Source organism: Natrix helvetica (genome assembly GCF_964273705.1).
Source record: "Natrix helvetica genome assembly, chromosome: 4".
Taxonomy (NCBI): domain Eukaryota; kingdom Metazoa; phylum Chordata; class Lepidosauria; order Squamata; family Natricidae; genus Natrix; species Natrix helvetica.
In genome coordinates, this window is record NC_138550.1 from 64215928 (window position 1) to 64233474 (window position 17547).

The 17547-nt window shown below is 40.1% G+C and overlaps 1 protein-coding gene across 2 annotated transcripts in view; it reads left to right on the plus strand.

The window, feature by feature from the left end:
• The window catches only part of DMD (dystrophin), a 1188090-nt gene that overhangs the window by 437544 nt on the left and 732999 nt on the right, over positions 1-17547 (plus strand). For both annotated transcript variants that reach the window (XM_081951523.1, XM_081951524.1), the window contains exons 26-27: positions 10649-10831; positions 14464-14598. In XM_081951523.1, coding sequence (XP_081807649.1) covers positions 10649-10831; positions 14464-14598 — 318 coding nt within the window. The remainder of the gene's footprint in view (positions 1-10648; positions 10832-14463; positions 14599-17547) is intronic.

Below are 17547 nucleotides of genomic sequence, written 5' to 3' on the forward strand. Positions count from 1 at the left end.
AGTATATATCTTCTTTTCTGAAAGACATAAATCTTTTTCAATGATTGATATGATATGGATATCTAAAACTCTCACAAATAAAATTCTGAAAGTGGACATTTTGGCTAAATCTTTCTCTGACCATATTCCTGTGCTTTTGGTTTTAAGAGGAAAGAGTTTGAATTTTAGATGGAAATTAAATGAAGCTATTGTACAAAAGGAAAGGATTGTAAAAGACTATAAAAAGAAACTGCAAGAGTGCTTCGAGAATAATTTGGGCAAAGGGACAAGCTTAATGACAATATGGGATGCTAGTAAACCAGTTATGAGGGGCTATTTTATACAGTACAATCACTTAGAGAAGAAAAAATCCCAGGAAAAGACACAAGGGATATTGAATGAAATTAGACAGAAAGAAATTCAGCTGCAAAAGACAATTATGGATCCTAAAACTTTACACCATATCAATGCCGAAGAGAGCCTACCTACCCAGGTTAGAGAGTCAAAATACCCAGGTAGAAATTAAATGTAATGAGAAAAATGCTAAGGAAGTTACCAAATGGATGCTAGCTCCAGAAACCATAGAGCAGGGGTGGCGAACACGCGGCTCGCGAGCCACATGCGGCTCCCGGCCAAAATAAATGAGGCTCTTTGCCTCTTATCATTATTTAGTATACTGTGGCTCAGATCGCGCGCTCCCTTTCAGAAGCTGGGGAGGTCCTTTGCAGGCAGCTAGAACGGGCCGCCTGCAAAGGACTTCCCCAGACTTGCTTTGAGGAGCACGGGGCGACTGAGGCTAGTTGTGAAGCCCCAAAGCCCCCACCGCCACCGGAAGAACTGCTGCCACCTCCTCCTCATCCTCCTCTAACAGGCAGCACTGCCGGATTTGCCGCCTGGCGCTGCGGCTGAGATGAAGCCGCCAAAGCTCCAGCCGGCATCTCTGCACATGGCAGCGGCGCCTCCCCTCCGCTCGGAGCAGCTGAGCTCAGTCAGCGCTGGGTTACCCCTGCCCCCTCCTCTTCCTCCGCCGTGCTTTTGAGGACCCATGAGGCTGCAGGAGCCAGTAGGAAGGCGGGGGGAGCAGGGGAAAAAAGCCTCATGGCTCCTCAAAAGCACGGAGGAGGGGGAGGGGGCAGAGGTAACCCAGCGCTGAGCTCAGGAGCAAATCTGGTGATTCTGTTGGAGGAGGAGGAGGAGGAGGAGGAGGTAGCAGCAGTTATTCTGGTGGCAACTCGTACTCGTCGGCATCTTCAGCAGAAGCCCTGCCCACAATGAAGAAAGCAAAGATGGAGCAGATCCACGCAGATGACGTCGCTGCAACATGACTGGAGGAGGAATTCTGGGAGATGAAGTCCACAAGTGTTAAAGCTGTCAGGTTTGAAGACCCCTGGGGGTTTTTTTCCCTAAAGGGTTAGGGGTGCAAGGGTCTTGTAACTTGACAGCTTTAAGAGTTGCGTGCTTCAAATGCCAGTTTCTGAGCCAACATTTTGGTTGCTAAGCAGGAGCGTTGTTAAGTGATACTGATATTATATAACACTTTGAATTAAGCGGGTACCTTGAAGAAACATAACTTTGAGTTTCAAATAATACTGATTTCGTTGTTGTCTTAGGTGACATCTGTGAAAAAAATTCGGGTGCTCAGGCATGAAAATGTGCCGCTCAAACACTATACTTTTCTGCTCACATCGAAAAAAAATTAGAGGGAACATTGCTTCCGGGTCTGTTTTGGCAGGTCACTGCGTGGTGTGGCTCTCTGACTCTCACAGTTTAAAATTTTGGCTCTTTTTGTCGAACTTGTTCGCCACCCCTGCCATAGAGCTACGTATATCTCTACACGGAATAAGTTTGGAGGATTTTACTTAGAGGGGTTTGAAACTTTAATTTTAAATCTGAAATCGGTTCTCACTAACAGAACACTAGCTCACTCCAAAAGGCCAGTCTCAAAGAATAAAAAATGGTTCAATAGAGATTGCCTGCAACTAAAAAGGATATATAATATGGAGTACAAGAAAAATAAAAATGCCCCTTTTGAGGATCACACTCACTACTTAAAGCAGCTGAAAGCACAATATAAGAACCTTCTAAAAGAAAAGAAAAGTGCGGCTCTGAAGGAGTCTTGGCATAGACTAATTACGCCAGTCAGGACAAAAAATACATCCCTTTTTTGGTACATCACCAGAGGATTGGGGAAACCACCCCTACCCTAACTAATCAGGTCCCTGATACATGCCTGGGAAGAATATTTTAGGGAGCTTTATACAGATCCTGACTATGTAACCAAGAAGAGCCAAACTAGTTTGGACCAAACTCCTTACTGGCCCCCTGTTACACAAGAGATATCCCGGTTTATCGGAGCCCTAAAGGCTAATATGGCACCCGGTGCTGATAATGTCCTGCCAGAAATAATCAAAAAGAACGCCACTTGGTGGGCCCCACTTTTAGCATCTCTGTTTACATTTGTAGATAAAACAAGCCATATGCCAAGAGATTGGGAAAAAACAATTATCATATAAAAAAGGTAATAAAATGACTCAGGCAATTATAGACCCATTAGTCTTCTGAGCGTTATTAGTAAATGGTATGCCAAAAACCTAAATTATAAACTTCAAGATTGGCTAATTTCAGGGGGGGTTATCAAAGACGAACAAGCTGGTTGTAGAGAAGGAAGATCTCCAGTGGATCATATCTTGGTACTACTTCATTTAGTACAAAAATACACATATTAAAAAAATCATCTCTATTTAATTCTAAATGGATCAATATTTTTCCTGTTTTAAAAGCCTATTGAGCAGTCTGGAGATAAAAAGTAATGGCTTAAAATAGTTTTATGTGATTTCATAATTGAATAGACTCTCATCTAGAATTATATTGGATAATATTAAACTGCATTATGGTTGGCTGCATGGTCAGCCATATGTTTAGACTGGATTTGATATTTTGGTCCACCTATCGAGTCCTTCTCAAGAGTTTGCTGTTTGATAGCATTAAATATATCATCACAGGATGTAAGCTGTGCCTTAAAAAACTGCCTTTTGCAATTGACTGAGGTTGATTTTGTCAATACTGATAATGTTCAAGTGGTGCTCTCTATGTTTTGGAATTGCATCCAAGATGCCTATTACTATTGATACTACTTTTGCTTTCTTTGACCATATTATTACTATTAGTATTATTAAACACATCATTTTTAAAGCAGATTTTTTATTGTTTTTCCCTCTATAAAACCTTACAATCATCACATTAACATCATTATGTCATCATACCTATATATATCAATCTTATATCGCTTCTATATTTATATACATTCATCTTCAGTTCTATACATTATTCTTTCTCGGCTGAATTAACTTTATTCCTGTTGTGCAACCATTTATACCAGTTAACCCAAATTTCATAGTATTCAGACTCTTCTTTGTCCTTTAATCTTAATGTTAAGTTGTCCATTTCTGCACAATCTAAAATTTTCTGAATCACTAATTCATCTGGGGGAATATTGCCTTATTTTTCAGAGTATAAGATGCACTTTTTTCCCTCAAAAAAGAGGCTGAAAATCTGGGTGCATCTTATACACTGAATGCAGCATTTTTTGCCTCCCGAAACCCCACCCCCTTCACCAAAATGGCCATTCATTGCCTTTAGGAGGCTTCCAGAGTGCTCCTGGGAGCTGGGGAGGGCAGAAAAGAGCAAAACCTGGCCTGTTTTTTTGCTCAATTTTGCCCCAGCCCCCAGGAGCACTCTATAAACCTCCTAAAGGCTATGCATGCCCTTTTTTTTTGACAAGAAATGGCCCTGTTTTCATGAAAAATGGGCTGTTTTTTGCTCATTTTTGCCCCCCAACCCTCAGGAGCACTCTACAAGCCTCCTAAAGGCTATTCATGCCCTTTTTTTGAAAAAAAATGGATCCGTTTCTGCGAAAAATGGGACATTTTTGGAAGGTCTGCAGAGTGCAAAAACTTTTTTTTAAATTTGCCTCTTAAAAATCTTGGTGCATCTTATACTCCTGTGCGTCTTATACTCCAAAAAATACAGTACTTTTTTTCCAGCATTGGGCAAATGATATTCTAGCTGTAGTCAACAGGTGAATTAGTATATATTTATATTTTCCCTTGGTTATTCCCAGAGCAAGAGTTCCAGTTGGTATTCTATTTGCTCCTCTTAATTTGTTGTATCCATTTCCAAATTTTCATCCAATATTTTTGAGTTTCCAGACAGGTCTACTATATATGATAGAAAATCCCTTGCATTTTTTTTTGCACTTTCAGCAGTTTGGATTCATGTTTGGGTACACTGTGGCCAATTTCATTGGTGGTAAATGCCAATGATAGAACATTTTGTACATGTTTTCTTTGAATGCTACTGATCGTGTTAGTTTATAATTTGTGTTTCAAATTCTTTCCCAATCCACTAGATCTATATTGTGTCCAAAATTTTTGGCCCACGCTATCATGCAAACTTTAACTACTTCTTCTTCCAATATTACTTCTAATAAATATTTGTACATTTTTGTAATGAATTTATCTTCCGGGCCTGTTAAAATTGTATCCATTTGTTGTAATTCTGTGTAGATTCCATATTCTTTTACATCTTTTTTGTACCTTGATTGTAGTTGAAGATATGGCTGCCAATCTATATTTATATTTTGCTCCTTTAATTCCTGATTTGTTTTTAGATTCCCTGAATGTCTACAATTTCACTATATCTAACACTTTTTGGTAGATCTAGTGTATTGGGATATGTCATGGCTTCCATAGTGGAAAGCCATGTTGGTATTTTCATGTAGTGTTTTTCCCTAATTTTATTCCATATCTGTATCAGTGCATCTCTTCCATAAGAAGAAATGCCATCCCGTTTGCAAATCGTGGCCCTCTAGTGTTAATGCTCTTTTATTTTTTAAATTAATCTAATCCCTAATCCATATTAACACTGCTGCTTTATAATAAAGCTCCCAGTCAGGGAGTCCCATACCACTTCTGTTTCTGTCATCCTGTAGCTTTCAATTTTATCCTGGCTTTCTTCCCTTGCCATATGAATTTTAATATAATCTTATTCAGTTCAATGAAAAAATTCTCTACTTTTATGGGGATTGTTTGAAATAAGTATAGAAGTCTCGGTAATACGTTCATTTTTATTGCTGCTATTTTCCCTAATAATGATAGTTGTAGCTTCCCCCATAATTCTAGATCTTTTTCTATTTGTTACACTAATTTTGTATAATTATTTTCTTTTATAGTTGAGCACTTTGCAGTTAGCCATATTCCAAGATATTTAACTTTCTTTGTCACTTGCAGTCCTATTACCCTTTCAAATTCTTTATTTTGTTCTTCCTTCAAATTTTTAGTTATCATTTTAGTCTTTTCTCTATTGATCTTTAACCCTGCTACATCTCCATATTTTTCTAATTCTCGGATTAGACTACTTCCTGTTTCTAGTGAATCTTCTATAATGAATACCAAATCATCTGCAAAGGCCTGAATTTTATAATCCTCTCTTTTAATTTTAGTTCCTCTTATCTCCGAATTTCATCTAATTCTTATTAGCAGATTTTCAAGCATCAAGATAAAGAGCAGAGATGATAGTGAACAGCCCTGCCTTACTCCTTTCATTATTTTGAAGGTCTCTGTACTTTCCCCATTTAATAATATATTTGCCCTTTGGGTAGAGAATATCGTTTCTATCAGTCTTTCAAATTGCTCTCCTAATTTCATATTCTTAATTTGTTGCATCATGAATTCCCAATTTAAATTATCAAATGCCTTCTGTGCATCCAGAAAAATAAGTGCCACTTGTTTCTCTGGATGCACCTTGTAGTACTCTAAGATATGTACTATTGTTCTGGTATTATTCCTAATTTGCCTTGTTGAGAGAAATCCATTTTGGTCTGGATGTATATAGTCATTTAATAACTTTTTCAGTGTCTCCGCTATTATTGTTGTGAACATTTTATAGTCAGCATTTAACAATGAGATTGGCCTATAATTTTGAATCTGTTTTTTATCCGCACCTTCTTTAAATATTAATGTAATGTGTGCTTCTCTCCATGAATCTTGTATTTTTGCTTTCATCAGTACCTCATTATACATCTCCAACATCAAGGGTTCTATCAGCTCATTCAATTCATCTAATATTTGATACCATTCTGCTGGGAATCCATCTGGGTCTGGCGTTTTATTATTTTTCTGTTTTTGGATCGCCTTTCAGTTCTAGTCTCATTATTTCAGATTTAATACAGATTTTCAAATACTTATAGGCAACCTTTTTCTTCCCTTCCATTTTATATTCAGCAGTTTCATGTTGAAGTTGATATATTAATCTTTTCTCTCTCTCTTTTCTCAATCTGACAACCACCTCCCCTGTTTATTTGCTTGCTTGAAGAAGTTTTGTTTTATTAGCTTTAGGCCAGTGGTGGGTTTCAAAAAATTTTGGAACCTACTCTGTGGGTGTGGTCTGCTTTGTGGGAGTGGCTTGCTGGCCATGTGACCGAGTGGGAGTGACTTGCTGGCCATATGACTGGGTGGGAGTGGCTTGCTGGCCATGTGACCGGGTGGGAGTGGCTTGCTGGCCGGGTGGGAGTGGTCAAGATGATGTCAGCATTCCCAGTCAAGATAGAGGTATAAATTACATAGAGGCATCCATACACCTGAATTTAACTTCAAAGCAGTGGCAACAACTTAAATTCATTAAATAATAATGTTTGTTAGGGCTATGCACTTTTTTTGAATATATAGGAATGTAAAGCTCACAGCATCTACTTGGTACTTTTTAAAGCAGCGGCACCTTTTTCCTGGATTCATGAAATAGCTACTTTAAAGAGTTGTGGGTGGGGTACTATACTTACAGTCTTGTATTCTCTTCAGTACTTTGTTTGCAACAGAATCCAAAGTACCATGCAGTCCTAGCATTTGTACTAAAGCTAGGCAAGTTTTTTTACAGGGTTCTGAGCACTCCTCCAGATCTGGTCAATGAAGCAGATGTTCCAAAGTACTCCCACAACTTTCCAATGCTTGAAATCCCACCAAATGATTTATACAGGCCTATTTCATACTTTTTTCTTTATGGCGATCAGGGTGGTTTTACATATGATTCACATGGTCTATTTTCCAAGTACTTAGAGAGCCAACAACTGCCTTTCCTAGATTGCAGCTTTAGTTTCCTTGAATGTTAACACACTTTCAGGCCATTCAAAGATAGACTAGCTCTGATCCTGGAACCATATCACATGCTTTATATATTATTATCATATTCAATGCAATTATCATATTCAATGCAATCATTATTGCTAAAAAAACAGGCAGCAGTTAGAGTAGTTTGTAATAAAACATGGCAATAAACAAAAAGTTGATTCACTACCACCCCTATTTTAGCTTGTTTCTGTCTTATCTAATATTTTCCTGCAATTCTTCCATAATCCAGACTACTAAAAAGAGTTCTACATAATGATACTTTTAAAATAAGTTTGATGTCCAACAGATTTCCTACTTATTAATATGAACAGTTTCTTGCCTGTTGCTTAAAAAAATAAATTCATAAATATATCCCCAATAAAAAAGAATAGTATGTTGGAGTACTGAAAAACTCAGCCAAATGGGAAAAACCAAAGAAAAAAATATTGGACTTCTGGCATGTGAAACAGTTTTGATGAAAGTTGCATGATATGAAACTTCTCTCCTTTGAAATATGGTTTGGTTTTAATTCCCCAATGAATCAAAATGAATGTTTCACGCTTCCTTGTTACACAGCATTTGTTTTAGCTTTCCATAGCTCTCCCCAAAACCAACCAAGGAAGATAAAACTACAGAAATCTAATACTGTTGTGCACAGCTTTGCACTAAATTATCTGTATAGTAAGCCAAAAATAGTTTAAGATTATAATTAGCCCACCTGTTTTCCCCATTAACATGCAAATACATTTTTCTTGTTCAGAAACTGCATGAGAGATTTCCTAGCCTTTGCAAAATATTACACATCACATAAAGTGAGCAGCAACTCCTCTGTGAATGGGGGGAGAGTTCTGCTTCTCTCTGCCATTTAAAGGCAGCAGCAGGGAGAATCCCAACTTTTTTCCTATCCTTCCATTTACAGAGGAGCTGCGGCTCCCTTTATGCCCCCCCACACCCTCCCTCCCAAGGGTCGAAGCACCTGAAAGGAACAGGCAGGCTGCCACAGCTTAACTGAGAGGACATTTCTGAGAAGAGAAACTTCTCCGGTCCAGCTGCACCTGAGCTGGTGGAACACCCGTGCGATCGGAGCAATCACCTCACTGGTGAGGCTCACCTCACTGGCTGTCTGCCTGGTGACGGGCCGGCAGTTGCGGGCACTCCACCAGCTTGGGTGCAGCTGGACCGGAGAAGTTTCTCTTCTCAGAAATGTCTTCTCAGTGGAGCTGCGGCAGCCTGCCTGTCCCTTTCAGATGCTTCGAACCATGGGACAGAGGGGGCCAGGGGGAGCATAAAGGGAGCTGCAGCTCCTCTGTGAAGTGGGGGAGAGAGTTTGACTTCTCTCTGCCATTTAAAGGCAGCAGCAGAGAGAATCCCAACTATTTTCATCTCCTTCCATTCAGAGCGGAACTGCTCCAGCCTCACACACACACACACACACGTTGCCCAGTAATCCTAACCTTCGCGCTTTTATCCGCACTCTCCTCGGCTCCTCACGACTGCAATAGATGTCCAGAATCGGCATTTGGGGCTAGGGTTTCCAGCCCCCGCCACTTCTGGACATCTTTTGCCATCACGAGGAGCTGAGGAGAGCGCAGAGAAGAGCGCAAAAGTTCTTGGCGCTCTGGGAAGCCACGAAAGTGGCTGGAAGAGGCACGCTGCTTGGTTTAGCCTCCCTGGACATTGCAGCAGCAGCCCCAAGTGTGCCAATCTTGCCATTTTTTGCATCGGGGCATGCTGCAAGAGGGGGGGAGCGAAGACCTTTTCCAGCTGACGTAAAGGACTTCCTCAGACTTGCTTTAGTGAGCACGGGCCCGCACCTCCACCACCAACAATCCGGAAAAGGTCTTTACTCCCTCTCTCTTGCAGCACGCCCTGATGCAAAGAATGCCAAGACCTTGCAAGGTCCCCGAACTTGGGCCGACCGCGCCGCGTAAGCTCCCACCGCTGTCCCCACCCCCACGCTTTCTGGCGGCCCTGCGCTATAAGCCCGGGATCCTTGCAAGGCCACAAAAGGTCACCGGACTCGCTTATAGTGCAGGGCCATGGCAGGCCCCCCTCCCCATGCTTAGTTGCAGCTTACTTACCTCAGCAGGCAGAAATAGAGAGCCAAACAGGAAAAAAAGGTAAGTGGGTTTAGATAGGGTTCTTAGAGGTGGGCGGGGCAATTGGTGAGGTAGCCAATCAGTGAGCAGTGGGCAGGGCTAGGATAGTGCAGATGGGCGGGGGGAGCAAGCAATGGAGCGACTTCTGGACGGGTGGGTGTGAGCGAGCGAGTGAGTGAGTGAGTGACAGGGCTGGGGCAGGAACTTATTTCTGGGTCCATTGACCAACCAGTTCATCTGATCCGGTGCGAACTGGCAGAAACCCACCACTGCTTTAGGCCTCTTACCATTTTTTCCTAGTCTAATATATTTAATTTGTGCTTTACTAACATCCAATCCTTTCTTATTTTGTCATTCTGTGGCTTATTTTGTGGTTCTATTTCTATATTTTTAATTTCATCCTCTGGTATCTTCTATTGTGGCCCTTTCTCTTTGTTTCTTTTTGATGAATACGCTATAATAATTCCATGGGAATAAGCTTTTATGGTGTCCCATAGATTTTGTATAGATGTCTGTTGTTTTGTATTTTCCTTAAGGAATAGCTCCAATTTATTTCTACATTTTTTAATAAATTCTTTTTCTTTTAGTATTTTAACATCCATCTTCATCTAGTTTTTTTTTACCTTTCCAAATTATTTTATTGGAGTTGTGATCTGCCCATGTATTTGGTAATATTTCAATTGTATGTATTTCTGCCCCAATTTCCCCATTCATCCATGCCATATCAATGCATGACCAAGATTCATGTAGGTTGGAGTAAAAGGTAAAAAAAAATGATTCCAGTTTTCTCCAAATATCAGTTAAATTTAGCTCCTCCATCATCTCAAGGCAAGTTGTTGGTAATACTTTATTTTTATTTTTAGTTTTTTTTGTCACTTACATAATCTTTTTTACTGTCCACTATGGCATTATAATCTCTTATTATACAAATATTCCTCAATCCAATTTCTCTAATTTTTTCATGTAATTTTTTTATAAAAGTGCTTCTGATTTTCATTTGGGGCACATATTGCTACCAATAATACCGATTTTTGAATTATCCATATCTCAATCATTAATATTCTTCCCTTTGGGTCTCCATTAATTAAATTTGTCTTTATCCCATCTTTAACATATGTCTCTATCCCTTTTCTTCTGCTGATGCTGCATATAATTTTCCTAATTTAGGACATTCCAGGTATTTTATATCTTGTTTTTTAATGTGTAAGCACATCACTTTTAACCAATCATTGTGAACACAATTCTGCTATTGATTAAATGGAATTTTCTGTATTATTCTTATGTTCTTAACACAACTAATGTCATGCAAATTCAGAAGAGTATACTGTATTTTTTAAACCCTGGCTGTTACCTTTTTATTTATATAATATTTTATTGGTATAAAATTTATTCTAAATTTCTGTTTTTCAGAGAGCAAAAGAAGAGGCCCAACAGAAAGAGATTAAAGTAAAATTTCTCACTGATTCTGTGAACAATTTTATAGCAAAGGCTCCACCTGCAGCTCATGAGGCTTTGAAAAAAGAACTTGACGTTTTAACTGAGGATTATCAGCGACTGTGCAGCAGGCTAAATGGAAAATGCAAAACACTGGAGGTTGGTTCCGTCTAAAACTAAAATAAGAATGTTTCTAGGCCTTTTCTTCCTCTGACAATATCCTACTCCTTGTTAGTTTGAGAAAATTAATATGGAACTAATAAAACCTTCAGAGTTTTTTGGAAATATTTTTGGAAAATATTAAACTGCAAAGAGGTATATGTGTACATATGAAGTAATATGGTAAGGTCCAACTCATATATACTCCCTGTCAGGTGTGCCTCCTACAATAACCAAGAAAGAAAGCTCCCAACTCCATTTTTGTAGAGATAAAGATACTTTTACTGGTTATGAAAAGGCAGCAGTGAAAGGAAAGCAAGATCTGAGCCAAAAAGGCATGAACATGTACATATCAAATGTTTGCCCAGCACCCCCACCCCCCCAATCACCCCAAACCAATGACCAATCTGCAACTCCCTAAGGTGTCATGTGGGGTACATCTTCAAAAAGCCTCATTCAGTTGGTATGCAGAGACAGTTGACTTTGACCAAATCCAAACACAGGCCATCAGCATGCACAGAAGATGGTGAGAACCAATCTCCCTCCTGATAATCCTCCAGCACCATAAATTCCTCATTCCAAATATCTCAAGCCACCTCCCTCCCTATTTCTATGGCAGTTGAAAGCAAGCAAGCAAAGTAGAGGCTGACATTCGGCCCTCGTTCAGAAAGGACATCACCCCTGGAGAAAAAGATAAAAATGGAAAACAACAATAATAACCAATATATGCATCACAATTAAGGTTTATCAGGATACTTAGAATAGAATTGTCATAAAAGGTTGGGAGCCCTGACATCAGACCTATTCGCCTACTCAGCCTGGGATGGGGGGAAATGTTTCCAGGACAACAAATACTGGATACGTCCCCTATGTTTTCTGGAATCCAATATTTCTTTAACTTCAAAATGTTGTTCACCTTCAATAAGGAGGGAGACAGGGGATGAGGATTGGGGTGAACACATAGAAGATGTGTGTTCCGGCTTCAGTCGGTTTACATGAAACACAGGATGGATTCTCCTAAGAGTTTTTGGCAATTCCAATTGCACTGACATGGGATTCACAATTTTGACAATGGGGAAAGGACCCACATATTTCAGGCCCAGTTTCTTTGATTTTTGGGTAGTTTGAAGAAACTTGGTGGACAAGAATACTCTATCCCCAACCTGATACTCTTTTGGCTTTGCCCTTTTTTAATCACCTTGTTTTTTGTGAGCTTGGTGAGCCGCATCTAAGGCCTTGCGGGTCATAGACCAGAAACGTTGAAGCTGGTCACTCCACTCGGACAAGGACAAATTCTGTGGCTTCTCTTTAGGCAATTCAGGAATGGGTACAAAAGCCTGGCCAAACACTACTTTAAAAGGGGTCATTCCAGTATTGCTATGTACTGAATTGTTGTATGCCACCTCTGCATGGGGCAAGAGGTCAGCCCAATTATCTTGCTGATAATTGACATAGCACCTAAGATACTGCTCTAGAACCAAACCCCATTATGGATGGTGGGCAGAACTTAGCCCCTGGGCAGAGCCTATTAACTTTAGGAACTCTTTCCAAAATAGAGAGGTGAATTGGACCCCCCTATCTGAAATAATGCATTTAGGAACCCCATGTAACCTATACACATGTTAAATAAACAGTTTAGCCATTGTCTTTGTCGATGGGATCTTGGAACAGAGTACAAAATGCACTTGTTTGGAGAACAAATCAGTGATCACCCAGATGACAGTATTTCCAAGACTTTCTGGCAGCTCGACAATAAAATCCATCCATATCTCTTTCCACATTGCACCAAGATGGGCAACACTCTGAAGTAGTCCTTGAGGCTTCCCTGGTGGTCTCTTTGCTGCTGCACAAACAGAACAACTAGCTATGGAGGATTCTATGTTTTTTTTCGAGTCCCTTTGGGGAGAGGGGGTGGTATAAAAGTCTAAATAAAAGTAAAGTAAAAAGTTTTTCAAGGAAGACCACCAAAACTGCCTTTTAACCAAATGCAATGTTTTCACAAAACCAAAGTGTCCCACCATTCTTGAATCATGGGCCCATTGAAGGACAACAATTTTCAGGCTGGCAGGAACATACAACTTAGCTCCTACCCAAGCAAGGCCATCTTTCATAGTGCACTCATCGGAGTGCTGCTTGAACCAGTCATCAGATGTGAAACCTTCCTTCAGTTTTTCCATCAGATCAGTGGGTACCTCTAAATCCACTGTTCCCTGGCTCCTAGTGACCATCATGGCAGCCAGGTGTTTAGCTGGGAAGACAGGATGAATCACCACCAATTAGGTGCTGTTGTACTGGGGAAGCCTGGACAAGGCATTGGCCATAAAATTTTTCCCCCTAGTGATGTGTTTTAGAGTAAATTGAAATTAGTTAAAATGTTGTGCCCAGCGAACTTGTTTTGGTGACAGCTTTTGTGGGGCTTTTAACACTTTAAGGTTTTTATGATCAGTCCATACCTCAAATGGGTGTTTAGCCCCTTCAAGGAAATGCTGCCAGGTTAGCAAGGCCACCAAACAACAAAAGCTTCCTTTTCCCATATTGCCTATCTTCATTCTGCTTCTGTTAGTTTTTGGGAGGTGTAGGCAAAAGGTTGCAGGTTTCCATCTGCATTTGTTTGGAGCAACACTGTCCCCATGACTATGTCACGTGTATCTGCTTGGACCACAAAAGGAGTATCCATGTCGGGGTGTTTTAAAACTGGTTCAGCTGCAAACAATCATTTCAACTTCTCGAACGCTGCTTGACATTCCATAGTCCAGTTCAGAGGCTTACCAGGCCTAGGTTTAGCTTCTCCTTTTGATTTTAGGAGATTCGTGATGGGCAGTGCAATGGTAGGTAATGAGGGAATAAATTGGCGGTAAAAGTTAGCAAAACTCCAAAAACTTTGCAGCTGCTTGTGGGTCCAGCACCATAAATTCCTCATCCCCAATACCTCAAGCCCCCTCCCTCCTTGTTTCTATGGTAGTTGAAAGCAAGCAAGCAAAGTAGAGGCTGACACTCCTTGCCTTTGTCAAAAATGCCCAATGGTTACCAAATGCCCAAGTCATGGTCATAGAGTTGCTACGACTGTTATAAGTGTGTAGACTGGTTGTTTGTCATTTTTTTCAGTGTCAGTGTAACTATAAAATGTTGCTAAATTAATGGTCATAAGTTGAGGAATATCTGTAAATCTCTTTTAGCCTCCCATACATTTATCATTGGTATTTCTTTCCAAGAAGAGTATTGATACTGCTTAGCAAAAAGCCAGCAGTAGAAAAGGGTCATGCAAAAAGAGAGATTGCCAATTGAATTTGCTTGCTTTTCTCCTCCCTCCCTGAAGAGGGAAGACTTTGGAGGGGAGGGGCATTCAAGAGAATGCATAGTGTTTGCATAGTGTGCTCATAGCTCATAGCATCATATTTATGGCCAAATGCATTTTTTTATTGTGTACAAGACAGTAGATCATCCACTCGAGAATTGTAATAAGCAGAAGATTGGATAGGAGGCAAACAAAAATTGAAGGTGTGAAACCAAGCAATTTTGTCTCTTTCCAGCCAGAAAGTACAATTATCTTTTAGACAGTACAAAATATATTTTAGATTGTTTTTTTTTTAAACTGTTCTTAATTGTTTACTTTTTGTAAACTAATTTATCAGGAAGTATGGGCATATTGGCATGAACTTCTGTTGTATTTGGATATTGAAAACAAATGGTTGAATGAGCTGGAATCAAAAATCAAGGCAACAGAAAATATTCAAGAAGGTACAGAAGAAATATCAGTAGCACTAAATGTAAGTAAATTATCCATGCATATTTTTATTTATTTTTCTTATATTGATTTATATAGCTGCCTATCTCACAGTTGCAACACTGGGTGAGGAACAAAATATCAAAACTAATGCATAACAAAAAATAATAATAATTATAATGAAAGAAAAGAGAAAGATAACAATACAAAGACCTGTAAATAGAAATAGAATGACTGTGGCAAAAGAAAGCAAAGACATTACCGATATTAATATGCACTTTGGGTGCTATCATAAAACTACTGGAGCACCACTTGAACACCATTAGCATTGAAAAATTCAACATCAATCAATTGCAAAACGTAGTTTTACTTGAAACAGCTTATATCTTGCAATCCTATGACACCATCACTGATTGTGTGACAAACCATAATTCCTAATAGAATAATAGTAATAATTCTATTAATAATAATAGAATTGCTGAAATTATTTACTATATTATATTTAACTGATCCCTTTTGATGGATGGATGGATTGATGAATTGATTGATTTGACAGTGAAATATGAATGTATACACAATGATTTTAATTTGAGTATCAATAGACAAAGAATGTTATCTGCTGATCTAGTAACTGATCTTATATGTGCTCATTCTTAAAACACATCTAAATAACTATATAAGATTGCCATGTTTTTGGATTCTCGAACTGAAACATTTTTTCCTGTAATTGTCTCACACATTTTTAAAGATTTTCAGTGTTATAAAAGTAGTACTACTTTTATCTTGCATAATGCTTAACATTTTCATTATATCCAACTTGCTTATATTCCTTATTGCAAACAAGAAGAAGATGCCCTGTTTTTGCTCTAATGAATAATTTTTCTCTTTAAGCACAGTGGGCTTGCATCAGACTTATTTCTTCCCCGGTGTAATGACTTGCCTCTCCTCTCTCCTCAAGAAAGCAGAATTCTTGAAACAGGCATTATTTCAAAAGGAAACTTTTATTGGGGGAAAGTGATAGCAAGGAAAACAAGGCAGGATCTGAAGTTTCTGCTCAAAAACCCGCTAGATTAAATGTTGCAGAAAACCCTCCCATATGTCCAGTCTGAGCTGAGCCAGTCCTCAGGTGCAAAGTTGTTATGAAAACTCGAGCCAAGAAAGGTGATAAGAAGTTATTCTCAGGTGCCACTTTGCCCATCTCTTCAGAGCTGAGACAAAACAGATGGCTCCAAGCAATTCCCTCCCCCCTCCCTGTCCCAAGTAGGTAAATCAAAGTGACAGGATAACCCAAAACACAAATGGGGTTGTAAAAAAGTATCCAGGGCCCCCTCCCTATCAGAATGGCAGTGTCCTGATAGGGATTTGTGGAACCATGACATGCTGCCCCTAGAAGAAAGTTGGTCTGCCTGGAAAGAGATACAAATGGAAATAATTAATGAGGTTTATCTGGGTACATGTCATGAAAATGTTTCAATAGTTTAAGAGCCAAATATGTTTTTTGTGGACCATTCATTTTCAGAGGGTGGGAGGTGTTTCCAGGCAACCAGGTATTGGGTTGCCCCATGATGTTTCCTAGAATCAAGTATTTCTTTGATTTTGAAATGTTGTTCCCCCTCCACCATAATGGGTTGTGGTGGTGTGGCTGTCTTAGATCTGAGGGGTGAGGTTATTTTGGCCTTTAAGAGGCTGCAGTGGAATACTGGAGTATTGGTCTTAGGGGTTTTGGCATTTGGACTTCTATTGTGACTCAGTTTATGATTCAATGGATAGGGAAGGGTCCTATAAATTTTGGTCCCAGCTTTTTAGAGGGTTGTAAGGATTGCAGGAACTTAGTAAATAAATACACCCTTTCTCTGTCCTTATATGGCTTCTGTTCTGTTCTTTTTTTATCTGCCTGTGCTTTGTAAGCTGTCCGTGCCTCTCCTAATGCTTTTCTCACAACTGGCCAGGTGTTTAGCATCTTTTGTATCCATTCCTTCAGGTTCTTCTGCTAGTAGCTCTGGCATGGGGTTGAAGTCCTGGCCAGTGGCTACTCTGAAGGGGGTGAACCTTTGCTGGAATGGACTGCATTGTTATAGGCCACCTCTGCAAAGGGCAATAGGTCAATCAATCATCCTGTTGATGATTGATGAAGCATCTGAGGTATTGTTCTTGAATCGAGTTCAAACATTCCATCCCGCCATTAGTTTGAGGATGGTGACTTGAATTCAGGTCCTGATTGGTTCCGAGGGGGGCTAGGAATGATCTCCAGAATTTGAAGTGAATTGGACCCCCCTATCAGAGATTATTCTTTAAGGGGCCCCATGTATGCAATATATGTGGTGTATAAACATCTTTGCTTGGGCCTCAGCCATGGGGATTTTCCGGCATGGGATGAAATGGACCTGTTTGGAGAACAGGTCTGTAACCACCCAAATGACAGTGTTCCCTGCACTCTCGGGTTCTTCAATGATAAAATTATTTCCATGGAGATCTCTCTCCAGGGTGCTCAAGGTTCAGCAACCATCTGCAAAAGACCAGGTGATTTTCCCTGTTGCCTTTTTGCTGCAACTCAGACAGGACAGCTTGCCACATAGTTCTCAATGTCCTTTTTGGGAGATGCCCACCAAAACTGCCTCTTTATCAGGTGTAGTGTTTTCATGAACCCTAAGTGGCCAGCCATTTTTGAGTCATGGCAAGGTTGCATGAGCTTGAGCCTTTGGCTTTCCAAAGCATACAGCTTCCTCCCCCAATCCATGTTAAGCCCTCTTTCATTACACAAGAGTTCTTATGGTTCTAGAACAGTGATGGTGAACCTATGGCACATGTGCCACTGGTGGCACATGGAGCCCTGTCTACGGGCATGCCAGTCATTGCCCAGCTCAGCTCCACTGCACATGTGCAAGCTCCTCCTGCTGGCCAGCTGATTCAGGTCTCTGAGGCACGTGCATGCGTGGGGAGTGGGGGGTTGCACGCGCATATGCAAGGGAGCAGGAATGCATCATGCAGTATT